Source organism: Solea solea, chromosome 1, assembly GCF_958295425.1.
Source record: "Solea solea chromosome 1, fSolSol10.1, whole genome shotgun sequence".
Classification (NCBI taxonomy): Eukaryota; Metazoa; Chordata; class Actinopteri; order Pleuronectiformes; family Soleidae; genus Solea; species Solea solea.
In genome coordinates, this window is record NC_081134.1 from 7,704,588 (window position 1) to 7,732,538 (window position 27,951).

The 27,951-nt window shown below is 42.3% G+C and overlaps 4 protein-coding genes across 5 annotated transcripts; 2 read left to right on the plus strand and 2 right to left on the minus strand.

Annotated features, from left to right (window-relative positions):
• Positions 1-124: 124 nt before the first annotated feature.
• zbtb41 (zinc finger and BTB domain containing 41) lies at positions 125-8,887 on the minus strand. Of its 2 annotated transcripts, none has more exons than XM_058625412.1 (11): positions 8,795-8,887; positions 6,150-7,439; positions 5,553-5,760; positions 4,807-4,876; positions 4,510-4,657; positions 3,848-3,977; positions 2,933-3,028; positions 2,696-2,802; positions 2,456-2,561; positions 2,287-2,375; positions 125-1,844 (listed from the first exon to the last, which is right to left on the minus strand). In XM_058625412.1, the coding sequence occupies exons 2-11, from the start codon at positions 7,405-7,407 to the stop codon at positions 1,225-1,227; spliced, it is 2,832 nt and encodes a 943-aa protein (XP_058481395.1). In that variant the 5' UTR covers positions 7,408-7,439; positions 8,795-8,887; the 3' UTR covers positions 125-1,224. The 2 variants fall into 2 exon arrangements, with proteins under 2 accessions (XP_058481395.1, XP_058481388.1); XM_058625405.1 differs by lacking the exon at positions 8,795-8,887 and adding an exon at positions 8,534-8,788.
• A 506-nt stretch (positions 8,888-9,393) lies between these two features.
• On the plus strand, positions 9,394-18,483 carry LOC131456770 (protein crumbs homolog 1-like). Its single transcript, XM_058625395.1, has 9 exons — positions 9,394-9,904; positions 10,235-11,191; positions 11,980-12,530; positions 12,622-12,787; positions 13,926-14,844; positions 14,931-14,972; positions 15,081-15,200; positions 15,834-17,678; positions 18,420-18,483. Exons 1-8 carry the CDS (start codon positions 9,856-9,858, stop codon positions 16,084-16,086), a joined length of 3,057 nt encoding a protein of 1,018 aa, XP_058481378.1. The 5' UTR covers positions 9,394-9,855; the 3' UTR covers positions 16,087-17,678; positions 18,420-18,483.
• A 295-nt stretch (positions 18,484-18,778) lies between these two features.
• On the plus strand, positions 18,779-20,899 carry ahsg2 (alpha-2-HS-glycoprotein 2). Its single transcript, XM_058625438.1, has 7 exons — positions 18,779-19,049; positions 19,203-19,313; positions 19,442-19,523; positions 19,640-19,791; positions 19,889-19,984; positions 20,146-20,220; positions 20,319-20,899. Exons 1-7 carry the CDS (start codon positions 18,852-18,854, stop codon positions 20,739-20,741), a joined length of 1,137 nt encoding a protein of 378 aa, XP_058481421.1. The 5' UTR covers positions 18,779-18,851; the 3' UTR covers positions 20,742-20,899.
• Positions 20,900-22,055: 1,156 nt separating this feature from the next.
• Positions 22,056-27,615, minus strand: LOC131465274 (uncharacterized). Its single transcript, XM_058637777.1, has 7 exons — positions 27,271-27,615; positions 26,967-27,149; positions 26,033-26,154; positions 25,785-25,950; positions 25,278-25,393; positions 22,217-25,207; positions 22,056-22,135 (listed from the first exon to the last, which is right to left on the minus strand). The coding sequence occupies exons 1-7, from the start codon at positions 27,545-27,547 to the stop codon at positions 22,130-22,132; spliced, it is 3,861 nt and encodes a 1,286-aa protein (XP_058493760.1). The 5' UTR covers positions 27,548-27,615; the 3' UTR covers positions 22,056-22,129.
• Positions 27,616-27,951: the final 336 nt, after the last annotated feature.

The following is a 27,951-nucleotide window of genomic DNA, read 5'->3' on the forward strand; positions in this document are numbered from 1 at the left end:
TTGTGCTCACAAAAAAAAACAATCTTGTCTGTGTTTATGCTGCATGGTCAGGTTGTAGAGACAGTACAACCAGTACTGTATGCTAGATACTGTATATATCCACATGTTGTCATGTCACAACCACTAATTTAAATGTGTTTTATTGGGGGTTTATGAAAGAGACAGTTGCTGCAATATAAGTATGTCTCTACCAGCTCTGCCCATTCTTCTTTGCAAAAATTGCTCGAGCTCAGTCTGATTGGATGGAGACTCTGAACAGAAGTTCTCAAGTCTTGCCACAGATCAGATTATCAATTGGGTTTAGGTCTGGGCTTTGATTCTAGCACATTAATTAAGCTTTGATCTGAACCATTCCATTGTGTTGTTGTCCTGCTGGAAGGTGAGCCCCCCGCCCCAGTCTCAAGTCTTTTGCAGACTCTCAGCAGGTTTTCTTCAAGGGCGGCTCTGTATTTGGCCCCATCCATGTCCCCAGTAACCCTGACCATCGTCCCTGACCCTGCTGAAGAAAAGCATGATGCCGTCACCACCATGTTTCACAGCAGGTCTGGTGTGCTCCCACATGACAACAGTGGCTTTCTTCTAACCGCTCTTCCATGAAGGCCAGATTTGTGCAGTGCACGACTAACCTGAGTCTCCCACCCGAGCTGCAGATCACTGCCGCTCCTCCAGAGTTACCATGGGCGTCTTAGTTGCTCCTCTGATTAATGCTCTCCTTGCCCAGCTTGTCAGTTTAGGTGGACGTCCACGTCTTGGTAGGTTTTGCTGTTGTACCCTACTGATCTTTCTGGTGAGCTCCTTGGTCTTCATGATGGTCTTGGTTCGGTAATATTCTCTACCAAACAGGTCTTCACAGAACAGATGTATTTATTCTCAGATTAAATTGCACACAGGTGGACTCTACTTACTAATTATGTGACTTATGTGATGATTTAATTGCACTGGATTTTACTTGGGGCTTTCACAATAAGGAGGGGTGAATACACTCAACACTTGTCAGATTTCTATTTGTATATAATCTTTCGCCCCAACTTCTACATTATTCACTGTTTTGCGTCTCTTTCATAAAACCCCAAGATGTTATTTTCATGCCAAATTGATTGATTTTTAAAATCAATCACAATATGGAGATTAAAACAATGCCCCTTGATATTTAGTGGTGAATATTGTAGCCTCTCTTCTTCTTCTGATTAAAATAAGTATGTAGGCTTTTCAGAGTGAGGAGTATCAGTGTGTGTGATCAGGGTTGGTCATGTTCTGTACAGAGGAACCCGAGTCCAGTCCCAGTAACGTGCCCAGGTAGGACTGCTCTCTGGGGTCCAGCATCTGATCTGACCTGTTGGAGGGCTGGGGAGGGAGGGTGTACTTCTCTAAGAACGCCAGCTCTGTGGACGCCTGGTAGCCAGAGTTCTGCTGCTGTCCTTGTGCCTGCATGCTCACAACACTGTGAGCTTGGGAGGAGTGAGACGAGCCCCCTTGAGTGTTCAGGTCTCCTTGTGTGCCTCCTGGCATCTGGATAGGAACTAAAGTGACCGGCACGCAGACATTCAGAGGAGAGGGGGAGCTTTGGAGAGCTGACTTGGGTTCGGCTCGGTATGCCTTTGAGGTTTCTGGAAAAGGGATGGAGACTATTTTGTCCTCGCTAAGAGTGCTGACGGGCTTCTCAGCAAAGCGGTTGCTGTGCACATGGTCGACGTGGTACTTGAGTTTGTCCTTCCTCTTGAAGGTGGCACTGCAGTGGGGACAGTTGAAAGGACGCGCGTCCGAGTGAATCACCATGTGCTTCGTCAAGGTCTTCTTGATGCGAAATGTTTGGTGACATTCGGGACATCGGTGGGGTTTCTCACCTGTCACACAAACACGAGTGGAGACGTCAGTGTCAACGGCATCAGAGATGTTTTGATTAAGCCTAACCCAGGACAGCAACTGTCCAATCATAGCCTAGCATATCGTTGGTCTCATAAAGGATCTGGTTTCTACTAAATCCGAATCAAAAAAGAGCAATACTCAGTATCTCCAGAGTTGGGTCTGTATGATCACTCCAGTAACAGATACAGAAAGTTACGCTTTCATATCGGTACATAAACTCGAGTAGCTGCACTTTCTTTCTTTTCTTTTTTTTTTACTTATTGTGAATTGCGAGTAATAAAACTGGGACAACTCTAAATGTCATACAAAAACAAAGATTCAAACCCAGGGATTAAGGAAACAAGAGCTTTGTGAAGACTCAACAAAGAAAAACAACAACTCCCCATGCATATACAGTAACTGACGTCTTTGTTTTCTTACCCGAGTGGGTCCTGAAGTGCATCTCTAGACTGGACTTTCCTTTAAATTCTTTCTTGCACACCTCACACTGATGCACAGCAGTTTTATACCTGTGGAAAGACAACTCATTAACAGAGACCGAAACAGGGAAGAACACATACGTGATGTTTTATGTGATTTGACAACATACTTCTGCCAAACTTTCATTCCCAGATGAACACTTTTGTAGTGGACAGTCAGGTGATCGTGGCGCCTGAAGCACTTGCCACACTCTTCACATTGGTGTGCCTTCTCACCTGTAGCAAATATAAGTGAAGGATTAATAGCATGTTCCTCTGCACTGACTGTAACAGCGAACACAATTCCTCATTTCTGTGTGTGAATGAAACAAAGCAGGCAGAATCCCCCTCCTGCATGTTTTATACTGTACCGGAGTGTATTTTCTGATGTTTGGTCAGGTGATCGTGGCGTATGAAGGTTTTCCCACATTCGTCACACTCGTAGCGCTTGTCATCGTGGTGGACTCTCAGGTGAAGCCTGTCCATGGAACACAAAATGTTCAGTACAGGTAACTTCAATGATCAACCCTAAATTAAACCTCAGAGCTTGAATCATTCACAAGTTAACCACATAAAACTTCTTCTTCTTTCAGCCTCAATTCACCGACCTGTAGGAGCTGCCGTGACGGAAACTTTGACCACAGATACTGCAGAGGTGAGGCTTCTCCCCACTGTGGATCCTCATGTGCTCCCTCAAGGTCGTCCTGCAGGTAGAAGTCATTATTACCTTGATACAATTCTTAAATCGCCCTTAATAATTAGTACAAATAGATCCACATAATGAATTACCCGAGCCTGGAAGTCACTGGTCATTGTTTGCAAACATGATCCTAAGCCATGTTGTGAATAATGTATAGTATGTGAATATTTTTAAGTCAATTTTAAAGATTCTGATGAAATGAAATAAATGAACGGAAAATGTGCTTGCCAACATATGACAACACAATGAAGTAATGCCCATAAGACTATTTAACCCTCTTATGACCATCATGTTGTTCAGACTGCCTGGATTTATTTTGATTTTATCGCTGTAAAATTGTCAAAAAATGTTCAATGAGTGAGTGAGAGCTTCTGCCCCTTTTTCTAAGATAACTCACTTTAATATCTGGAGGTTATTCAATCATTTAGGAATTACGCTACTGAGAAGCTGACGTCACTAACGTGTGACACGCTGCTGAATCTTGTCTGTGATTGGACGGTCGTTCCACAGAAGTGGTCTTGGAGTTATGGTAATGAGAAGTACGCATTCCAAAGCCTGTCGGCGATGACAGGATTGGTATCAGAAGGGTTAATGAGAACCATGTCCAGTATAATACATGTTGATCAACATGACAAACAAATGATAATGTAGGAAAGAGCAGACATTTGTCCCGAAAATATTTGCAAGTCGGTTAAAGTAAGAAATGTACTAAAGCAACTGTGAACACATTAACATATTATAGGGGTTAACCCTTTAAAAGTGAAGATTATATACATTAGTAAAAAAAAATGCAATGGCGCTGTCTCAGGGAAATGACACGTACCTTTCTCTAACAGATTTCCCACATACAAAGCAAGTCCACTTCCTTTTGCCACCATGAGTACACTCCATGTGTCGCTTCCTGTTTCCTGTGTCGTTAAACTGTCGACCGCAGATCTCACAGGGAAAAGGACCTGAAAATGATTCAAAACAAAATACAAAGTACAGTTTGTTGGCTCAAGTGTTGTAGCAGCTGCCCCGTGTGTCCGTGATGTCATTTTAAAGACGTATGAAATTGTTATTTGTAACATTTTATATGTTAAGCTGGGGACACGCTACACAACCGTCAACGACGTTGTTTAGATAATCCCCGCTACTTCCTGTTGCCTTTGTCTCCTACCTGTGTACCATCCACTCTTTTTGATTTGCTGTGGGCAACATGTGTTTGCAGTTGAGACGGTAATCAGCCCACGCTACCCAATTATGTCCAGAGCAATCAATTCAACAACAATTCAAACACACTCAATTTCATGTGCCAATTAGCCATGCCGACTGTTCCCAACTAGTGCTGACTGGTGCAGACGCTGCCCATCTGTGAATCGTGGGTAGAATAGGCCAAGCTTTAGAAAGATGCAAAAGTGCTACAAACTTTAACTTCTGAATTGTGTCTATTTTAAAATGTTAGGATTCCATTTGCAAATAACATTTTCATTGTGCATGTCTCACCTAAGTGGTATTTTTCATGGTGCTTCAGCCTGGCAAACCTCGACTTGAAGTGCTCGTCACAGAAAAGGCATTTAAAAGGCCGGTCTTGAGTGTGCAGGATCATGTGCTCCTGCAGGTGAGGCCTGCGGGTGAAGGTCTTCAGACAAATCTGGTTCAGAAAGATTACAGTCTGTTGAACTGTCTCTTTACATACAATACAGTTCAATATTCATCAATTGGGCAGTACAATTGTATCAGGAACATTCATTTGAAAGTCCCAGATAAACTTGTGTAATTGTGCACATGTTGTGAACTTACAGCACATTTCCAGCCTTCACTCTTCCTCTTAGTCTTGGAAAGAAACTCTTGGATGTTGTCTGGGTGAAACCTGGCAGGATAGTGAAGAAGATCACACAGCATGAATGAAGCAGCTTATGTCATCATGGGGGACAAGTAGTGTCTATTTAAATACACTATTCCCTTAAACGTCTAAGGAACCACAATACTGTCAGCGTGAGCGTTATATGATATGACATGATACTTATAACAAGAGGTTTATTCTCCTCTTAACCATGTTTACATACATATAAGAATTGAATACTATTAGCCTTAGTAATGTTGGGTAAACATTAGGATTGAAACTGGTAGTCCCCTAACTTTTCCCCTAAATTTCCTCTTTTTTGTATGAACAACACTCAGTGGGTGGATTATAGCAGCCATTGGTTTTCACTTAATTTGCTATCTAGTGCCATCATCTGGTCAAAGTTTAAATTTTTCCAATACTTCAGTTTATGACCCAAACTATCTCCCAACAGCCTCAAAAAAAAAAGTTGCCATATCGCCCAGCCCTTATATACATATAAACTTTTGCTGTGGGTAATATATATGTCATGTTATATGCAAATAAGAATAAATACGAAGAATAATCTACCAAAACAGCATTTTTTCTACACACAGCATTATATCAGAGGAAAACTTATAAAACCTTTTTGAACTTATAAGGTAAGCTGAATGGTAAGTTGGAGTGACAGTCGACTAGGTGCTATGATAAGGCCGTGTCTAACCTCCTAACGTGTTTGGCCAGGGTTTTTTTGCTGGCGTGGAGTTTGTTGCAGAAGGGACATTTGTGCTCCTTCATCTGGAAGGGAGCGTCGCTGGCGTGCTTCTTCTTATGCACGGTCAGGTTGGACTTGGTGGAGTAGCGCTGCAAACACACGTCACATTGGAACGGTTTCTCTCCGGTGTGCACTCTGGTGTGACTCACATACTTCCCTGAACAAAAGGAGGCAAACATTAATACATTCTAACACACACTTGTATAAACTGTAGTACAAGGACTTCCAAAACAACATGACTATACTACGACTACTTTACATTAAGATAGACATCTTTCACTAATGAAGAGACCACACACATATTTTAAAAATCACAATTTAATCAATAATAAAATTAAGAAACTAAATAATTGTTAGTTCCACTCCCACATGCCAGACCTTTTATATAATTGTACTCATATTAATTAAAACCCAGATAAGATATAGATACAATGCCTGGGTTCAGACTCTTGGCCTAGTAAGCAAATGAATAAGAATAACACACTATTAATAAAACTGCTACTACAACATTATTAAGAACACTACACCTTACTCAATGGTTCTCACCTGCACGATCAAAGGTCTTGCCACATTTGGGACACTTAAGGGTCTTCTTGCTGGAGGTTTGAATGATGACGGGAGCCAGACCCTCAGGATAAGCTGGACTCTGGGTGGCTCCTCCTGCTGCTGCTCGTCCAGGCGCCTCCACCTTTTGAACAGCCTGACACTCGGTCCATTCTGCGTCCGAACTCTGTTTACTTGCACTCTTGTCCTCCGCTGCACAAACTTCAGCAGCATTCCTCTGAGCAAACACATTCTCATTCATGTCCACTCCTTCATCCTCTCCTTCCTCATCATCCACCACGCCCTCCATGTGAGCTGGTTTGGCTGTTTCATTCGTGTCCCCTTTGGACGATTGGTTTTCTACAGACACCTCTCCTGCTTCTTCCGCTCTGGCTCCAGGTTGCACGGTCGGTGATGCATTCCTTTGTTTTTCCTCAGGAGTGTTGACAAAGTACTCCACATCATCTCTCTTGTACTTTGTGGGTGTTCTCCTCCTTCGAGCAGATCTCCGTGTGACAACACTCCTCTGACCTGCCGTCTTCTCTTCCTCAGTTAACATTTCTAGTGGTACATCTCTGTTACTCTCAGTAAAGTGGTTCTGCACTAACTTGTCCAAGCTAAATTGTTGACTGCACGGGCTGCTTGGCTCAAATGGGCTCTGGATGTCTGTGTCACCTGCTGGTGAGTCACTGGAAATCATTTCTACCTCAGGAGACTTTCTCATATCTTCCTGATCCTGGATCACACTTACAGGATGGACCTCCCCTTCCTCACACAGCATTTTTAGTACATCCATCATATCCAGGAATCGGGCTGCTTCAGTAAGAGCTGGGAGGTCTGTCTCCTTGACATCGCTCTCAGAGGCATACAAAAAGCCCAGCAGGTGCTGAAAAACAGAATCCTCTACATGGTCCAGAGTCACATGTGTTGTAGTAGGGTTTTTGGACAGCTCTGCATGGAAGTAGCTGCTCCCATGGGCCAAAACCACCTTGTGGGCTTTATAGATCCTCCCACCCACAGACACAGACACATCACAGAACTTCTGCCTGCTCCGATCTTCATTTAAAAACTTGAGGAGGCTGTGACTCTGCTGTGACATAGTCAGGTGCCGGATTTGTGAGACGGATTCTGGACCAGTTTCAGAGCAGGGCAGCGGCACGTTGAAGCCCAGCACAGAGTCCAGCTCTGTGGCACATTCCTCTCTGCCTCTGACCAACCTGCTGCGTTTGGGACGCAGAGGAGCACTGGGTTTTCTCTTCATTGGTGTGTCTGATGGGCTACCGTGAATCACTCCTACAAAACACAGGACGAATTATCACAATAAGATTTTTTTCAATAGGAATGGAAGCAAGGTTCAATATTACACAATGAATTACACAAAAATATTTAACCACACATTTGTGAGATGTTGCAGTATTCAGAAAGTTTTTGACATTTTTATAAAGCCACAATCAATGTTATTTTCACTCTGAAGCAAGTATCATTCTTAAATTAACTGAAATTTATTGCATTAATTATCATTATTGACTGATATGTGGTAGCATTTTGCATCATACCACCCAGCCCTAATGGAAACTGTATGGTTACTTGTTTAAAACATGGGACAAAATTATAAATAGGATTGCAAATAACTAGTATTGTCATTGTTGATTAATCTGTGAATCACTTCCTTTATTGTTGATCAGTTGTTTGGTCCATAAAATACAGAAAAAATATGTAAATCCTCCTCCAAACGTTATTGGTTTAGTGGGGATTCATCCCCATGTATCCGCTGTTACTAGGGATGAGCCGATATGATACTCGTTATCGGACAGATAAAATTATAAAATCCGATTCAATCCAAAAGTCCTTAATATCGCACAGGCTGTAAAAACGTAAATAAAAATCAGCAACTGCATTTTGGCTGAGTCACGTTGTGAGATTTTTGGCACAAATGTGTTGTTCACGGCTTTAAAATGACTAATATCATCGGCACATACTCTAGTTTGTGATATCAGTATCGGTATCGGTTTAAAAACACGACTGTGACAGTTTAAAGTTTCGGTGCATTGGTTTAACAGCAGTCACACTGACATTATGTCGACATTGACACGTAAAAATATGCAGAATATTAGCGATGCGCTGACGTTAAAGGTGCATAACTGCTGCTTATCAACGCACAAACGCACATGAGTATCAAACGAGAAGCTGCTCAGAAGACTGCTCTCCCCAGAACAACTGACTGGTACATTAGCACGTTTGCATCTCCACCTAAAGGACCCCCTGACATAAGGTGAACACAGGAGTGTGACGAGCAGACCCCCCTCCGAGGAGAGCGTTGACAAACGACCCTCGCTGCTACACTTGAATTAACTTTAACACGTCTTCATTTAAGGGACACATTTTACCTGAGAGACGCGGGTCAAGTCTCAATAACACCGTACCACACCAGCCAACAGACGTAAAGTGGAAAACAAACAGACGAATGGTGATTTCCTCGTCATAATGTGAAGCCAAAACGTCGCCATCACACGAAAATGTCGGACCCTGTAACAAACTGTTCGCCCATTGGTTGTTTTCGCTTTTGTCCTCTCACGCTTTTTGCTCGGAGGAAAAATCCGAGGAAGAACAACAACACGCGGGGGATAATAACGAGCTGTGATACTCACATGTCTTCATTCTGTGCAAAAACATAAAAGCTGAGACACGAATCCAGCGAAAAGGGCTGTTTCACACGGATTACAAGAGGGTTCGGCGCGCGAGGGGATCATGGGTAATGTAGTCTCTAAGCACATAGCATTCTGCGATTAGCTACTAACCACCTCTTCAGCTTAGAAAACTGTAAAAAAATATATTTCACCACACACACACATATATGTATATATATATATATATATATATATACATATATATGTATGTATATATATGTATGTATGTATATATATATATATATATATATATATATATATATATATATATATATATATATATATATACATATATTTATATATAAATATATTTATATATATATATATATACATATATGAAAGTCCCAGGTTCAAACCCAAGTCCCTTCTAGGTCCTTTCTATGTTGAGTTTGTATGTTTACGCTGTGTCTGTGTGGGTCATCACCAGCACTGATATTCAGCCTTTGAGTCGCTTCCTGTGTGCTGCTCAGTGGCTGCCCACTGTTCCTGGTTCTTGAAAGGTTCCTAGAAGGGGATGAATAAAATTTCCCCACGGGTATTAATAAAGTTTTAATAAAGTTGCCTTAACCCTAACACCCTATAGTATAGTGTGCTTGCACACATACAAATCTCCATGTCTATATTGGTGATAAGGGATATGTACTGTATGTATAGTTAATGTGTTTGACATGTGAAAACAATATTTTAACTACATTGTAGTTCATCCATTTTCATTTATTGAGCCTCATCATTTTTTTTAAAGTTTATCATAATATGGTCAGGGAAAATTTAAAAGGCCAAAATTAGGCTCCTGGATGAGCCTCTCCCTTCACCAACATGTGAATTGTAAGGCATTGTAAGTGCATTAGCTTAATCCCTTCTGTCTGGAAAGCAGCACTCCATGCGTTTCAGTAAGCAGGCACATGTGTGGAGGAGCAGAGCTGAAGATGGAGCCGCACACCCATTATGTGCTCGACACCTGTCACTGACCTGAAATGAAGATACTGCCCAACATCTAGACATTTGGACGACCTTTGTGAACAATGCTGCAGTACAGCATTCATGTGTGGATGTTATGGTTGCTTTATGCAGGTAATATTGGCTACGGGAGGAAGGCTTATCATATTTCTAGGCCAGAATTATTTGTGTAGTTTCTTGAATTTCCTCTTATTGTCTTTTCACATAATAGTAATAGTAAGAAATAGTGGCATATGTGCTCGGTGTACTATGATATACTACACCCAAATTAGTGTAGAGTCTAGATATTTTGAATACATCTCAAAATATTTCCTAAACTGATTATTTTAGTAATAATTGTCTGTTCATTTTTGTTTGTTTTTTATTTTAATAACACATAGCCGGGTCAAATATCTCAGACCAAGTAGAAAATGAAGTGTACAAACTTGTGTCTTGTCTTTACAGGCACTTTGTCAAGTGAGGACATCAGTGGATGTGAACTGCAGCCGTGCCAAAATGGTGGCATATGTGAGAGCCACAGTGGGGGATTCAAATGCCTTTGCTCCCAGCAGAGACAAAATGGACGCCTCTATGGGGGTGAGAATTGCACAGTTGCACTTTCAGGCTGTGATGACGACCAGTGTGAGAACGGAGGAGTTTGTTCTCCGTTACTTGTGAATGACCAGCACACTTACACATGTGTCTGCCTTGCTGGCTTCACAAGCCCAAAATGCAAAACCCCCACGGTCTTTTCATTTGAGTCCAAAGGCTACATTTACATAGAGACACAGCTTCGGTACCCAGAGGCTCCTCTTCGTGTCAAATTCAGCTTCAAGACAGAGAGAGCAGATGGTACAATCATGCAGCGCAGAGTGGATGACCTGCTCCTCAGCATCGAGCTGAAGGATGGGCATCTTGCCCTCCGCAGCCTGAAAGGTCAAGCCACAAGGACGCTGGTTCAAGAACTCCCAGAGTACCTGTCAAACCAACAGTGGCACACAGTAGAAGCATCACTGGGCAGTGTGGTCAGCCACATCAGGCTGCTCTGCACTGAAAGAGACTGTCCAAGAGACTCCAGTGTTGGAGTCCAGCTGCTGGACAGAACTTCTGCTCTCACCAAGCCAGGAGTAGTTCGTCAAAGCCTCTTCATAGGAGCAGCGAGAGGTTTGGACAGAGCTGTGGATGAAGCAGAGTACCCATCTGCTTTTCGTGGCTGCTTCAGAGATGTGTTTGTGGATTCACATCTGGTGTTACCAGAGCCAGAGAATTCAGACACTCAGACAAACGTTACTGTGGGATGCAGTAACAAAGACAAGTGTGAAAGCAGCCCGTGTCAGAACCGCGGACGCTGTGTCAGCCAGGGCTGGAGGAGCTACATGTGTGAGTGCCACAGACCATATGAGGGACACGACTGTGCCGAGGGTAAGTGCCACACTTGCACACGCACCAACACCTCTGAATGCAAAAAAAAAAAAGTTTTTATTTTAAACAGGAATACACAAAAGCAACGTTTAGGTGGGACATGAGTTTGTCTGCATGTTCTCCTTGACACGTGACAAGGGCAACACCAAGTTCAACCTCAGTGGCCTCACTGCAGAAATCTCACTGGTTTCAGGATAATAGAGTTTGTGAACTTTAAAGGAGCTTACAGAGGCAGTAGAAATAGCACCGTGCTCAGCCACTCAATCATGCAATTAGGAGGCACTCACAGCAACACCTGGGCTGAGGATTAAAATAAAAAAACAGGGTGTCCTGGGAGTTGCATTTTCTTTTTGGCAACTGTAATCAAGTTTTAGCAAGGGAAACACTGACCTTTACTGTTGTTGGTTGTACTGACCATTTCATTAACATTTTGCATGTAAAGGTCAATGGATGATGCCCATATATTTGTCAAATATAACCATTAAACAAGAAATGATATCATTTTCTGTCAGCTGCAATCAGTTTCTGAAAAAGGGAATATCTGTATTTACTTGGTTGTACTGGGCCATTACAGGTGTAGTGTGTGGGGTACATTTCATTTATCTTTGGACAAATCCAGACTAGTTGTTCCCCATTTACAGTTTATACAAAGCAAAAAAAATAAAATAATGCTAAAATAATAACATCATAGTTATTGGATGTAAGCATTTTGACCTAACAACGTACAGTGTTTGACTTTCTCTCATGCACACTCTCCCTCTCTCTCTCCACCGCCTGTACCCATACAGAGTATATCACTGCAAGGTTTGGAAACAAAGACCTGGAGAGTTACGCCGTCTTCTCCTTGAATGACGACCCAGGTGATGGCGTAATCATATCCATGTTCATTCGCACCAGACAGTCCAGTGGCCTTCTCCTCATCCTGGCCAACAGCACCAGCCAGTACCTCCGCTTGTGGTTAGAGGAAGGCAGGGTCAAAGTCCAGGTCAACAACTTTGAGACCCTTGTTGGTCAGACGCCTATCAGCGATGGACACTTCCATTTATTGACTGTGAAGATGGAAGGAATAGCAGCCAACTTGTTCCAGTCGGCCCAAGACGAGGGCTCCATGTCCATCAGGCACACCAGAGCCCACTCTGGGGATCTGGTTTTCGTTGGTGGGCTGCCAGATTCAAGGGCCTCAGCTAAGTTTGGTGGCTACTTTAAGGGATGTGTACAGGACCTGAGGATTAACAGCAAACGGCTGCAGTTCTATCCCATACAAACTCCAGTGGAATCTCACAGCCTGGGAAAACTCATCAGTGTCGCAAAAGGATGCAGCAGTGACGACGCCTGTGCTGTGAGTCAACAGTTAGTGAGACATTTACCTGCACTCGTAGCACGTAGAACTTGCAGTGGATTCATTTGTACTGTTTCACATCCTTTATCAGGTCAATCCCTGTCTCAATGGGGGAGTGTGTTACTCCATGTGGGATGATTTCATCTGTAATTGCCCCCCCAACACTGCAGGGCAGCGCTGTGAGAAGGTGAAATGGTGCGAGCTGTCTCCCTGCCCCTCCAGTGCCGTTTGTCAGCCCCGCTCTCAGGGCTTTGAGTGTAAGTATCCTGAGAACAATAAAGCATATACAAGAAAAATTAACTTAGTCTTCCAGTTTGCTGAATAAATAACAATATACTGAACAGCCAGAGGACAATTTGAATGGAAGTCCAAGGGGAAAAAAATCCTACTTCTCACATAATCAGTCAGTAAACATCAATGGTCTCAATCACTAGTAATAGGTCTTCCATAGAACATGATGGGATTCTTTTTAAATGATGTTCCCATTAAGAAGCAAATAAATGAAGAATGGCTTTTTTTTAGTCATGATTCCTTTTATATCGCATATACATAAGAAAAAGTGAGAGTAGTGATAATTGTGCATAAGTCACAAAATAAACTGTTTTTCTTTTATTTTTGTCCATGAAAATGAGCCAAGCGTACTTTAAACTGTAACCCTGACGTATTTCCAAATTTCACAAATTCAAATTGTGTTTATATATAAAAAAAGAAGCAATTATTGCATCGGTTAAGCTGAAAAAAATGGATATAGGACATTGCACATCATTATAGCCTCTGTAAATTAGTCTTTACATATTAAAATAGTCGCAAAAAAGCAGCCTATATGTGTTCTAAGGGTTAATAATGGCCATGGTGCAGGCGCTATCCTTGAAATAGTACTGCACAACAACAGTGTACAACCTTGGTGGCTATTCCTGTTTCTGATCTTACTTTGGGGCGTCCTGCACTGTGCCGTCCTCTCACAGCACTCACTGGTGCAGGTGCTGTTTAATTACCGGGTGGTTGATTACCACGGGGAAAAGAGTTGAGGCAGGGATCCTATGGGATTCCTCTAAGAAGAGCTAATCCCTGCTCAGATTAAGTCTGAATGCCACATGTCTGTGAACGATAATGGTGACAAGTCTTCCTCGAGATGTCCTATGGTTCACAGTGGAGCAGAGCTGCCACAGCCCAAAGCAGTGTATTTAAGTGCAAAAATGTATGTTTAGAAATGGCTTTAAATGGCTGGGTTAGCTTTACAGTGCTTGTGTTATCAATTGTTCCCCAGGGATAGTCATTTAAAATAAGTGCACTTCATGTCTGTGTTGAAACAGATTAAATGTTAATGATAGAGAACTACATGGAATGCTAATATACCATTTAAGTTCATACTGTTTATTCTACCTCTGTCCTCAGGTTTGTCTAATGTGACATTTCGGGATGAAAGCAGTGTTCTGCTCTACCGGAGCAACGGCAAGATTAGCCGCAACCTTACCAGCCTGTCCCTGAGTGTCCGCACAAGACAGTCCACTGTCACCTTACTGCACGGACAACAGGGCTCAGCCTACCTCACCGTGTTCCTCCACAACTCTCATTTGGTCACGGAGATCAAGGCTGCGGATGAAAAGGATTCCTCCAAGGTGACAGTTCAAAGCCAAGGTGCCATCAGTGATGGAGTGTGGCACACAGTGGAGCTCAGCATGGAGAGCAAGACACGACCAGCCTCCAGGTGGATCATGGATGTGGACGGGAGCCAGAGGGAGCAAAGCATGTCCAGAACAGCTACAGGAAACCTGGATTTCCTCAGGGAGGGGGCAGACATTTTTGTTGGTGGACGCAGCCTGGACACTAGAATGAAACTGTCTGGTTGTCTGGGTTCTGTGGAGATCGGAGGCCTTCTCCTTCCTTTCCACTCGGACAGAAGGTTGAACCTCCCCAGACCTCAGGAGGAGCAGTTTGTGAGGGTGAATGGCAACGATGCCCTGCAGCACAGCTGCTCGGGATCCAGTGTGTGCGCACGCAACCCCTGTGAGAACCAGGGTGTGTGTGAGGATCTCTTTGACCTGCATCACTGCACATGTCCCTCTGAGTGGACAGGGCCGCTGTGTCAACATCCAATAGACGCCTGTGTCTCCGGTCCGTGCATCTACGGCAGCTGTACCAATTACCCGGGCGGGTTCAGGTGTGTGTGTGAGCCGGGCTACAGTGGTGAACAGTGTGAGGTTGAAGTTGACATGTGTGAAAACAGCAATTGCAGCAACGGTGCTACTTGCCTCAAAGGCGTCCAGACCTACTCATGCCTCTGCCTTCAGAACATGACAGGCCAATACTGCAGGTGAGTTCATTAACACTTCATTTATACCTCTCTGACGTCACACTCACGGTTGTACTAACAAGCTCTGACGGATTTGTTTCTTTCAGCGACAAAGTCCCTGAGATCCCATGGTACATCGAGACAAATCCGTAAGTGCCTGTGCATTTAAAAAAACGACACTGTGTCAATAAAACAAGTACATAATAACTCGATTCAAGTGGGTGACAGTGACGTTCTTTGTTCTTTTGTCTGTTAAGACTTCCTCAGCTGCCTGTGTCTACATGTATGGGTACAAGATGGAAATATAGCTGCTATAATGGAGGGAGCTGCTCAAAATTCAGCACCTGTCACTGCCTGCCGGGCTTCACAGGACAGTGGTAGGACAGTCCTCTTTATACTCATTAACTTAAGTTCAGGGGCCACATACAGCACAATTCAAATCTTTAGTGGGCCGGACCAGTCAAATAATAGCATAATAACCTATGAACAACTAAATTCTTCTCTTTGTTTTAGGTTTAGTGAAGTATCTTTTTACAAAACATGTTTTGAATAGCCTGAAATTTCTTGAGAAAAATAAGTGCAATTTCAACAATATAATGCCTAAGTTAACCATTTACAAAGGCACAAAACATTAAGCCATAGGTATCTGGAACTGAAAAATATCATTCTTTTATTTATTTTTTTTCAGTTAACAGATATTAAAAAAACTATTTAAATTTTAATATTTGTTATTTTTCATTAACTATAATAACCAGCAGTGGATCATCCACTCCTCTTTCCTTTGTGCTGTTTTCTCTTTCCACTTTGGTTTGAAAAGCAGCACAAACTTTAATTTCCCAGTGGAAAAGACGGTCTAACATTGAGATAAACAAACATTCTTAAGATATTGCTCACTCACTCCTTCTTATTAAATATGTACAATCTGTTTTTCCTGTCGGGCTGCTTTTGCAAATATGATTTAAATGTGTGTTTTAATGCCTTAATGTCTGTGTTCTTGTTGTTCTTCCCAGGTGTGAGAAGGATGTCGACGAATGTGCCTCAGACCCATGTATGAACGGAGGCTTCTGTGTCAACTACGTGAACAGCTTTGAGTGTGTGTGTGACATGAATTATTCGGGGGTTCATTGCCAAATGGACGTCAGCGACTTCTATCTGTACCTCTTCTTAGGCCTGTGGCAGAACCTCTTCCAGCTGGTGTCCTACCTCGTCATCCGCTTGGACGATGAGCCCGAAGTCGATTGGGGATTCTACATTAATGATTAGGCCCCTTCTTGTCTATTACTGCGCAGACATCTAGAAGAGATTATTTGATGAATGGGAAATGTCACATGATTGTGCACAGAGAGTTTGGTGACTCTCTGTGGCCAATAATGTTACTACAACACACAACATTGTTTTTTTTTATATTTAAGGTTAATTTGCAGCAAACCTCAGAGAACAATACGTATTCCAAAAATGTACTGACATGACCCAAGTCCTTCAGCACAAAACAAAATCCTCACAAAAGCAAAAACAGATCATCTAAATTAATTAATTTGGTGATTAATATTTTATATTGTATAATTTTGTATAAATGTATAATATCTTTTGTTGTTTTTCTCTTGTGCCTTCATTTTTCTTTTTAAATAATTTTTTTAGTTTTGCAAAATATCTTTTTCTGCAGAAATGAATTGTAATTAGACTCTATTTTATTTAATTGTCCAGGCAAGAACCGATTACCTGTCTATAGCTGAGACGTTGTATATGTATGTGACCTAAAATAAATGAATACAGGATATTCTGCATTTACAATACGTGATATGTAGAATAAAAAATATATACATACTCATTGAGGAACTACTGTCATCTCAAAGTGCAACGTAATAATCAAATATATATAATATATATAAAAATATATATATATAAACCCAAAAATAAAGGTAAGAAAAGCTTAAAAGATCTTGCAAGGATGTCCTTGAGCAGTGCTTTAAGGCTGACGTCACTCTGGTGAGACTTTATAGTAGTGAATCTCTCATCTGTGTATGTGTTCGAAGTCCTGAGCTGGAGTGACGACAGTGCAATGTCCTGATGGGAACCTCAGCAGAGGTTTGGCTGTGGCTCTGCAGTGTCACTAAACTGTCCATAGGTGTCACATTTGTCTCCTGTAACCTGTTTCTGCAAAGAGCTATCAGAGGGCAGGCAGAAAAAGGGCTTTAAGAATCATCGCCAACTCTACTTATAACGAACCAAGACATTCATTATTCCTGAACCTACAGACACTAGGATATTAATGTATTTTCTTGTTTTGATTATCGGGGTTTTTGTTTTATAAATCCCACGCTGACAGGTAACATAAGCACGACACCAACCGACGCCTTTTCTGTCTATTTCTCTTGTGCAGAATGCTGCTATTTAATTTATAAAAAATGTGTGTTAAGATGTGTCAACACAAATGTACCTGCATTTATTTGTGAATACCTGTGACTGAAATAAACTAACTAACTAACTAGCCGGACTAACAAATTCACCTTGCTTTGCCAAGCGTGTTCCCTGAAGCTTTAGTGGTGACACAACAGCTGCTGCACTGGTGTGTAAATGAACTGTGAGCTCTGCTGGAGCTTTTTCTTTTCTTTTTAAGTTGAGGCAAGGATAAGATCTGATCCCACAAGTTTCTTTGCTCTGAAAAACCTCAAAACAGGACTACTCTCTGTTTCCTCCACATCCACAGCTGTCATTTACACAAAAACAAGCGTCTCTTGGCTCACCGGGACAGATGAGACACTCTGACCTCTTCCTCCTCACGAGTGGTGGCTGTGTTTGGTGCATCTAGAAGAGGCTGATGCAGGGTCACATGGTACACATGGAGTCTTGGGAAGGTCAGGTCAGAAAACTGTAGATTTTATGCTGCTGTCTTTAAATATTTTTTTTTAAATGACGATTAAGAACGTAGCTATTTGGAAATCAAAGACAAAGAAAAGTAAAAAATCAAAATCTGAATTTCAGTGAGCTCCACAGCCTGAAAGCCACTTTCCGTAAAAGTAAGGATTTGAGTGACAGATCATCTTTATTATTTCTATTGATTTTTTATTTATTTTATGTGTTTTTAATTTGGTTCATTGTTTGCTGTTATCCATGTTGTATGTTTTATTTGTAATTTATATTAGTTGTTTTAGATGTATGTCCTCTAGTTATCATTCTGTACAGCACTTTGGTCCACTGTGGTTGTTTTAAAGTGCTTTAAAAATAATGGCTGGATTGGTCATGTAAAGGTCATCAGGGAATCCTTAGGACATATAATAAAAAGTTGTCCAAAGCATGGACAACTTTTGTAAATGTATGTAACCTAAAAAAAAAAAAAAAGATAAAAACAGAACAAACATGGTTGAAACATGGAGGTCTCATAGAAGTGCTTTATTACTGACCTCAGATCGAGAAGATCTCTGGTTGTGTCCTCATCCTGACCTGGAAAGTCTTGTCCAGATGGTGCAATAGGGAGCAAATATTAAGAGGAAAGCAATGTGCATCCGTGTCCCTTAACTCTGACCTCCACCACCCCAATTGGCAAACATCCTCTTTGTGGAATCGTCATTGAGCAAGTCTCTCTGAATCCCCCGCAGACAGTGAGGCCCTGCTGTGCAGCTCTGATTGACCTCTGAGGACACAGACAGCTGATTACACAATGTGGGTGCTTGGACACGACACATGTTTTAATATGATATTTCATTCAAAGATCCGTCATGTCTGATGTCAGCTGTCAGAGGACAGATCAGATGTTTGCCAGTGTCTTTCTATGAAGTAAAACAGTGAATTGTCTCTGATTTAAAGTCCCATGCTAGACTTTATTCAACTTAAATTTGTTTTGGCAGTGGTCCGAAAACAGAGTACAACCCACATGAGTCACTGGAGTCAGGAGGGATGATCACTTTGTTTAACTTGGCTCTGTTTTCCTGTTTAAAGTACAGGATATATACACCAGGAGCTACAGGTTTTTCTTCCCGTCCTTGCCCTTATAAGCGCCACTTTTCGGAGACTCTGCATCTATCGCAGACATGAAGACCCTGAGCATCACTGTGGTTCTGGTACTGCTGGCGGGGGCATGGGCTCAGGTCAATGTTTTACGTCCTCTGTGCGACTCACCTGAGGCAGAGGAGGCTGCTCTGTTGGCCAGGGATTACCTCAATGCCCAGCACACTCATGGCTACAAGTATGAGCTGAACAGGATCGAGGATATCAAGATCTTCCCCGGGGTAAGTTCTCGAGTGGATGTTGTCAAATAATACGCAAAGTAGCTGTGGTCATTCACACTGATACGACATTTCATTTTTGGACTGTGTTTGTCCATGTGGTGGACTATTTGATATATATATATATATATATCCTTTTGTTTTATCCATCCATAGCTCAATGGAAGCGACACCTATGTTCTAGAAGTTGACCTGCTGGAGACAGACTGTCATGTGTTGGACCCCACACCTGTTGCAAACTGCACAGTCAGACCCAAAATGCTGACAGTGAGACTAATGCATACATATGGTGTCATACATATACACATCTTACCCAAATGAAAAGATAACAATACATTTAAGATATGTGACAGTGAAAACTGAGAGGCAGGCTGATGTATTCTTTCTTTAACCAGGCAGTGGAAGGAGACTGTGATGTGGTGCTGAAGAAAGTCGGAGGAGTGCTGACTGTCACCGCATTCAAGTGTAAAACAGAGGGTATGACTGATCTGACTGTACACTCATCTGTATCGAAGCACACACATACACACAGCACGCCAGTGACATTCTACACACATAAACCTGCACGTGTCTTTCTCTGTATTTGCATATAGAATCAACCGAGGACTGCGTGGGCTGTTTCAACCTCCTCCCACTGAATGACACCGCAGCACTGGACTTTGTGCATACCTCTTTGGCAACCTTTAATAACAATACTGGCAATGTGACTTATGCTATTCTGGAGGTTGGAAGGATATCGTCACAGGTTGGCTTTAGTGTAAAGTGTTTACACTTACCAGTTCCAATGTACTGTTCATTGGTGATTATACAGTATTTCAATACTCCACAATGCCTCGTTTCAGGTTGTGTCTGGAGGACACCAATATTTAGCAGAATATGTCGTCATTGAGGCTAACTGCACTGACGAAGTCTGCGTGCCCACGAGTGACCCCTTGGCTGTGAGTACACAAAGACAAGTTATTTGAAAAATACAGTGGCGTAATTAAATGAGTGTTATAATGCAGTGTCATGTCATATACATATTTTGGCCCTGGTGGTAAGCTGTTTTCAAACCATTCAAAATGAAGGGTAAATTGTGTTTCTCCTTTCTTTCTACCAGGAGCGTGGCATTTGTACTGCTAAAGGTTTTGCACGTTCTCACGTTTTGCAGTGCAAGATGTTCCACATTCCCATGGTAATAACATGCTGTGTCTCCAGATACATTTCAATGGCCAAAAAATGAGTCTTGAACTTAAAACAACTTAGATTTTGCCGATGCTTTTCATCTTCCAGGTGCCTGTTGTGGATGCCAACAGCACTATGGCTGCAGTTCCCGTCTCACCACCAGCTGTCCACATACACACAGGCAGCATGTCACACAAGCACGGTCTAAGACACCACAAACTGACCCCTCTCCACAATCCTGATCTAAGCGGTCATCTGTCAGAATCATCGGAGTCAGCAGAAATTGTACCTGTTGCCTCCGCAGTGGCTGTTGATTCGGCCCCTCCTGCTGCTGCTGATGCCAATGTTGCTGCTGCTGCTGATATTGCTGTTGACTCTGCCTCAGACTCTTCCAGCAGTAGAGAGGACCACAGGTTGAAGAGAGATGCACCTGCTGCTCCTATCATCGCATTAACTCACTTTACGATATCTGAAACTGGCCCTGGTCTTGTCAGGTCAGTGTGCCCAGGAAGGATCAGATTCTTCGACTGAACAGGCCCCTCAGACTCTATATTTGCTTCCTTGATGCTATTTTAACTTGAATTGATGCAGGAACATGTTGTAATGACACAAACATGAAGTATAACTAATTTCTTGAAAATTGAGGAAGAGAGCTGTGTATTTCGTGCTCAATAAATCTTTCAAGTCCACTATTTTGTCGTCTTGCAGTCTTTAAAATGAAATCAGACAGTTGGTGAAAGACCGAGGCCTTTTCCAGGTCTTCTGAGGACACAATGACCCCTAGAACTTTCAATGAATAAATTGGCACCAGAATGCATGGGATCATTCATGATCACATGTGTCCGGTGATTGCAAAACGGCGTGTTTGCTGATCATGTTGACTTACACCAATGACGTTCCAGTGAACTCATTGACATATCTAAATAAGTGAAATGGGCCGCCGCAGCCATTTTGACAGGTAACAGTAGAAAAGTTAACAGGTATAACTAGTCAAATTGATAGAATCAGTAACACCTATGCTTCTCCCTGCTGTCAAAATGAATTCTGCAAAAGAAAATTCAATATTTCAAACATTACTCAAAACAGGATGAGATTATTTTTGTTTCTTACACATTAAACACCACCAAAACTCCAAGTTTGTTGGAGATAAATGTATTAAAGTCATGGGCTTGAGAACATATACCCATATTGAGAAGTTACAAGTTGAAAAAGTATGGATAGCAGTTTTTGCAGCCATTTGTTTATCCAGTACACTCAGAACACGGACCTATAAACAACCAAGCAGCTGACCAATCACTGCTCTCCATTCCATGGACCCAGTTAGAATCCAAAGGTGATCTAGCAATTCCTTGTTTGCACCAGTTTGACCCAGCTACCTGGAACCTTCTGTCATTAATATACCATTTGTTTGTGATCTTATCAGGGTTTTTTTTTTTTGCTCTAAACTCATCTGACTTCACAGCTCTTGGTCTTCCACCACATCACACCAGACATATGTGGCAGGGTTTATGAAAAGAGAAAACATATGCTTTTATTTTAGAACAAAATTTTGTTTTTGAAAAGGAGGAATCCATGCAGGGTTTTAGCTCAGATTAGTTTTAAAGTTTTAAGTTCTGTCCATTTTTGCAAAAAAGGACAGAACAGACTGCACATAAGGTTACAGCCGATTAATTAGTACATGTGTATTTACATGAATGGGTCAATGTTCAATTAGCCCCAGTTCATGGGTAAAGTAAGTTCAATGCACCTTTTGGGTCCCAAAAGCAGATATATGCATTATACAAACAAGCAAACCAGCAAAAAAAAAAAAAAAAATTGCTTATGGAAAAAGAAACAAGCTCAGGTACCATTTACATTTTTTTATTCGCTTATCTACCTCTACAGCTTCCAATTTCAAACTCCACTTTGGGCAGATTACTTTAGTCCTGCAAGACAACAAGCACATTAGTCAAAAAATGGGTTCTGTTAAAGACAAAAAAGCAAGAAACAGTACTTAAGGTGGTCACCTGCTGGGCTCCATCACTGAAATGCCTTTGTTGGACCATAAGCTTCTTTTGGTTGGAGCCTTGAGTAGGGGGCTTCCACATGTCTTTCAAGGATTTAATGAATTCAGACTTGAAATGTGCTGCACTCAAAGACCGGTCTGAGGACAGAGGCACCAAATAGGAACTATCTATAGCTGATTCATCAACAGGCCGTGGCCTGTATTCCACAGGTAGAGGATTGGAATTTTTTTTAAGCCATCCTGGGCGTTGCAGATTTTCCTGAGGGGGGTTTAAATTGGGATGATGAAAGTCACTATCCAGACGGTCGGGCTCTCTACCTGGCGGGCCACGCTGTAAAAGTATATAACCCTGTGACTCAAGTTTGGGTTGGATGGTCCTTTTATGACTGGGTTTCTTTGATCCACTTTCAGAAGAGTGAGAGGAATTAGTGGGTGCTTGATCATCTTGCAGCATGGAGTAAGGGACAAGAGGGCGATCAACTACACTGAGAACTTTAGTACGAGTCTGCTCAATTGATCCCCCATCAGATTGGTGCAGTTTCTTAGCGGAGGGTTCACTTTGCTCATTTGCGAAATGCTGCTGTTGATACTGGGCAATAATAGACATGAAATCATGCCAAGAGGGAGGATTCATGTCCACAGGTAACAGTTGGCTCATTTGCTGTCCTGTTGGCTGGATGTAATATGGCACCACTGGATTTCCTGGACCATCAGGAGTATTGTACTGATCTGCTGTTTGGGTTCGTGGTGAGTTTTCAAGCATCTCCTTTTGTGGTTCATATGAATAGTGTTTATTCGGTATAAAATAGGGGTAACTTGGTTTAGTATTTAAAGTCTCCCTGGGAACACCTCCTGGTGCAGCATGAATGCCATCTAGTGGCAAGAGATATGGGTGCTTTTCATTCTTAGTAAGGGGGTGAGGTGAAGTGGAAGATTGTGTGGTTGTTGCTGCCTCACTTGGCTCTTGAGGGGGAGGAGCAGTCAAATAATTGCCAAATCCAGAAGGAACAAAATGATGCAGGTGTTGATGGAAAGCAATTTGTGGACAACAGTTAGAAAACTCTGATGGACAAACTTGAGGGCAGAGCATATATGGATAGCCTGATTGTGGGCTTTGTGAGGCTGTGTCATCATTTTTTGGTTGAGCAGTGGTGATCTGTTTTGGTGGCTGAGCGGATGGAGCAGGTGTTAGAGGCTGAGGTAGTTGAGGCTGCAGTGGGTAGTAAATGTTAGGAGGATAAAACTGGCCATTTTGAGGTTTGACATGAGGAGGTTGTTCACTTGGAGCTGGCTTTTCAGTGGGAGTTTTTGGTGCTTGTGGATATGAAGGTTTATCCATTGGCTTCTGAGCTGGTTGATTTTCCTGTATAGGAGGCATGCGAGTCTGGAAAGGGCCCTGAGGCCAAACAGGTGGCCAAAAAGGTAATTGGTTGAATGGCTGATAAACTTGTCCAGTTGGTTCCTGAGAAACTGGTGGTTTCTGTGGCACAGGCCCACTTGAAGGAGGTCCTTCGGGTGGGGGGTTAAATGGATTTGGGACATATTTACCTTGTGGTGGTGGAGTTTCATGGTTTGGGGGTCTTTGGCCATTAGAAATTTGGATAGCTGGAGGAGACATTGGGATCAGTTCAGGCTTCTGTGCAGGAAAGTGATTAGGATTAGGTGGCTTAACATAGTATGGATAAGGGTTAAAAGGGTTTTCCACTTTACCATTAGGTGGTTGTGTGGCTGGAGTCTGTGCTGGGTGTTCAGGCACTTTTTCAGGTTGGGGTGGCCAGGTATAAGGAAAAAATGGCATAGGAACTTGTCCCTGAGGAGCGACTGGCAGATTAAATGGAGGGACAGTTTGTTTAATTTGCAGTCCATCAGTTTTCTTGGGTATAGGAGAGGTGGATGGCTGTGCAGTAGGTAAAGGTTTAGTGTCTGGATAAGGGTAGAAGAAATAGGGAGACTGAGGATAGAAGGGCAACTGAGGTTGCCCAGTTTCCTTTGGCCACATTGGTTTCTGGTATGGTACCTCTGGCTTCTGAGGGATACTTGGGACCTCAGGAACTACAGACTGAGGATGTGGAGCTTGGGTCGGGACGAAGGGAGGAAGAGTTTGTTTAATTTGCAGTCCATCAGTTTTCTTGGGTATAGGAGAGGTAGATGGCTGTGCAGTAGGTAAAGGTTTAGTGTCTGGATAAGGGTAGAAGAAATAGGGAGACTGAGGATAGAAGGGCAACTGAGGTTGCCCAGTTTCCTTTGGCCACATTGGTTTCTGGTATGGTACCTCTGGCTTCTGAGGGATACTTGGGACCTCAGGAACTACAGACTGAGGATGTGGAGCTTGGGTCGGGATGAAGGGAGGAAGAGTTTGTTTAATTTGCAGTCCATCAGTTTTCTTGGGTATAGGAGAGGTGGATGGCTGTGCAGTAGGTAAAGGTTTAGTGTCTGGATAAGGGTAAAAGAAATAGGGAGACTGAGGATAGAAGGGCAACTGAGGTTGCCCAGTTTCCTTTGGCCACATTGGTTTCTGGTATGGTACCTCTGGGTTCTGAGGGATACTTGGGACCTCAGGAACTACAGACTGAGGATGTGGAGCTTGGGTCGGGATGAAGGGAGGAAGAGTTTGTTTAATTTGCAGTCCATCAGTTTTCTTGGGTATAGGAGAGGTGGATGGCTGTGCAGTAGGTAAAGGTTTAGTGTCTGGATAAGGGTAGAAGAAATATGGAGACTGAGGATAGAAGGGCAACTGAGGTTGCCCAGTTTCCTTTGGCCACTTTGGTTTCTGGTATGGTACCTCTGGGTTCTGAGGAATACTTGGGACTTCAGGAACTGCAGACTGAGGACATGGAGTTCGGGGTGGGATGGTATGATGCACCCCTTTGCCTGGCATTTCAGGTTGCTTTTCTGGATCCTTTCCTGTGGGTTTAGGTTGCGTTTCAAACAGGACAGGGCAGGAAATCTTAATTTCTCCATCTCCAGTCAGCTCTAGTGTGTACATGCCATCCTGCAACACAAAATGCTTGTTACACATTTTGGTGGACTTTTTTTTGTAAACTAAGAAATATGTTCTGTACCTTTTTCTCCAGGCAGGGTGCATAGTGAACAGAGATGACTACACCCTCAGGATGTACAACTACACTGAACCCACATTTAGATGAGGCATCCATCAGTGGTTCCCAGTTACCATTCACTGTAAGGCAATATCACAATCAAGCACACTAAAAAAAAGGCAACAGTAAAGATTTTAATGCATAACTTCAGTCTGGTTTAGATGGCTTAGTGGCATGAGGTACTAACAATTGTTGCTGACTATCAAGTGCATAGGAGGGGTATTTTAGTGTAAGCAACCAAAAGTAAGTATATAGAAGACTACTAGAAAGTTATTTCAGACTAACTTGATGTCATCTAGCAAATACTATGTTGTATCAATGTGTTGTGTAAAAGCAGAAATAAATGCAGACAACACAGTTATGAAGCAAAAAAAAACACCCGGCACAACCAAATGCATGTAGCATCGTTACTCTCTTGATTAACAAACATCTTTGCAAAGATCGACAGTGTCAAAAGCAAAACAAACTTACAGTTTACTTTGATTTTATCCACAGAGAGTATCCATTCTGTTCTTACAACCATGCCCTCACAGTGGCAGGTGACCATTGGCGGGCTAGGTGAAGACGGTCTCATAAGAGGGCATGACATTCTCACTGGTAACCCTAGCCAACGCAGGGGAAGAACATAATTGTCCTCCTGAAACAAACAATAGGTTTTTAATATTCCAAGTATGTAAATCGTTCATACGAGTGTCTTTTGCTTTTAGAAAGGGTCCCACCTGAAGAGACACAAAGCAGCCGTCATAGGGTGCAACCAAGACAAAATCTCTCCTTGTTGATGTCATTGTGTATCCACAGCTTGGTGGCAACTTGGACAGAGGTAGAGGAGAATATTGACTTCCTAAATGATTACAAATGACAAAATATTAATAAAAAAATATATATTTTAGAATCAACCTTATTGTACTCAAATGACTGCAGTAGATAGCTTGGTCTTTTAAATGTGAACAGTGTATTTACAATTTGTATATGAACTGTTAGATGTTGAAAAATGAAAAACATGTTTCAGTGTTGGGTTGTAATTATGATAAATGTAAACATTACACTGGTTTGACTGCTCGTTATTCAAATACTTAAATCAGCATGGATAATTAATCACATAGCAGCAACTCAAAGCATTTGGGCATGTAGGTCAAGCCAACCTGGTGAGGTTTTAACAGAGCATCTGAATTGAGAAGACTACGACATGGGTGTGGGTGCCACTCCCGTCAGCCCAGATCATTACATAGAGGCTATAATTTGCACAGGTGCTTCATAACTGGACAATAGGTCTCGTGATAAATCTTGATTTCTGTTGCAACATTTGCATGATCCGGTCAGACTGCTGGTGTAAAAACATGCAAGCATGGATCCATCCTGCCCTGTGTCAACAGTTCAGGCTGCTTGCTGGCAGCGGTGTAATGTTTTTTAAGCCAATTCCAGGAGGATAACACCACCGTGTCACACAGCTCTAATCATCTTATCTCAAACATGGCAATGAGATCACTGTACTTCCAGAGTCATCAGATGTGATGGAGCCAAATTTACAGAGGAATATTTTTAGCACAATTAAACAAAAGATTTAAGGCTGTTCTGTAGGAAAAAGACCTACATTAGGTGTACCTAATATAGTGGCCAGTGAGTATGTATAACCACAACACCAAATTAACTTACCCCTGTCCACATAGAACAGAGACCCAGGTGTAGAAGCAGAATCATGGACTTTAAGCTTCATGGAGTCTCCTGTGCATTCCACCTTAGGTTCCAGTCCAAGGAGTAGCTCCACTGCTGAATTGTCCCGTTTTGGCATTGAAAGGCCTTCACCTTGTCCTTGAGCTTGTCTTGCTTCTGCCCAAACTTTTTAAAAATATATATATATTTTTACTTAAGTAGCACCACACCAACTATTTTTTATGCAAGTCAGATATTTAATTTAATTTAACAGTATTAAAGTCATAATGAAAGCAAAATGTCATACCCATGTCTGCCTGGTAATCAGTATCAAATCTCAGACGTTTCTTAGTGGTCCTGGTTCCTTTTCGTTTAACATCCTGCACAGAGTTTGGCCCAATTAGGAGTCTCCCGCTGCGTAGACCGCTTCCTTCAACTTGCCCTTGGCTCAGCGCCGAGTTTTCTTTTAATTTACCCAGTGCCTTAAGCCTCGACAGGGCTGTACATCTGCAAAATGAACTAGCGACCACCAAAAGCCCTAAACATAGTAAAATCCTAGCGCCCCCGCTCTCACTGTACGCCATTGTGATAGAGGAACGCACGGCACACACACAGGTGACAGGTAAACCCTAAACTCCTCTTACTGACTCACCTTTGCACCCGCTATTAACTTCAGAGCGCACGGGGTTTGTTCCTAATTACGAGCGATTAAACACCTGACCACAGCAGGTGTTGCCAATCAACAGGCTCAACGTCTGAACCAAATGAAACTAACGCTATAATGCGACATGAGATTTCATTTAGTGTCATCATTGGTCTTCTAGAGTCATAGGAACCACATTATGTGGTGCACATTTCATGTAATGCTATAGTAAAGACAGGCAGAGTGACATGTGAGGTAATGAGGTGATAAACCAGTGTTGGGGTGTTTAATTGTCCTGTTTTAGGCTCCTGTGACAAAAATGTTCTTCTTTCGGTTTCTCCCTTT

Excerpts from the sequence above, each read along its gene's own strand:
- zbtb41 (XM_058625412.1), bottom strand. The coding sequence starts at position 7,407 with ATGAAGAGAAAACCCAGTGCTCCTCTGCGTCCCAAACGCAGCAGGTTG. Across the intron at positions 4,877-5,552 it reads CTGGCCAAACACGTTAGGAG|GTTTCACCCAGACAACATCC; the intron begins GTTAGACACGGC and ends CTATCCTGCCAG. Across the intron at positions 2,376-2,455 it reads GGAATGAAAGTTTGGCAGAA|GTATAAAACTGCTGTGCATC; the intron begins GTATGTTGTCAA and ends GTCTTTCCACAG.
- LOC131456770 (XM_058625395.1), top strand. The coding sequence starts at position 9,856 with ATGCTGCAGTACAGCATTCATGTGTGGATGTTATGGTTGCTTTATGCA. Across the intron at positions 9,905-10,234 it reads GTTATGGTTGCTTTATGCAG|GCACTTTGTCAAGTGAGGAC; the intron begins GTAATATTGGCT and ends TTGTCTTTACAG. Across the intron at positions 11,192-11,979 it reads GGGACACGACTGTGCCGAGG|AGTATATCACTGCAAGGTTT; the intron begins GTAAGTGCCACA and ends GTACCCATACAG.
- ahsg2 (XM_058625438.1), top strand. The coding sequence starts at position 18,852 with ATGAAGACCCTGAGCATCACTGTGGTTCTGGTACTGCTGGCGGGGGCA. Across the intron at positions 19,524-19,639 it reads ATTCAAGTGTAAAACAGAGG|AATCAACCGAGGACTGCGTG; the intron begins GTATGACTGATC and ends ATTTGCATATAG. Across the intron at positions 20,221-20,318 it reads AGATGTTCCACATTCCCATG|GTGCCTGTTGTGGATGCCAA; the intron begins GTAATAACATGC and ends TTCATCTTCCAG.
- LOC131465274 (XM_058637777.1), bottom strand. The coding sequence starts at position 27,547 with ATGGCGTACAGTGAGAGCGGGGGCGCTAGGATTTTACTATGTTTAGGG. Across the intron at positions 27,150-27,270 it reads TGATTACCAGGCAGACATGG|TTTGGGCAGAAGCAAGACAA; the intron begins GTATGACATTTT and ends ATTTTTAAAAAG. Across the intron at positions 26,155-26,966 it reads TCTGTTCTATGTGGACAGGG|GAAGTCAATATTCTCCTCTA; the intron begins GTAAGTTAATTT and ends GTAATCATTTAG.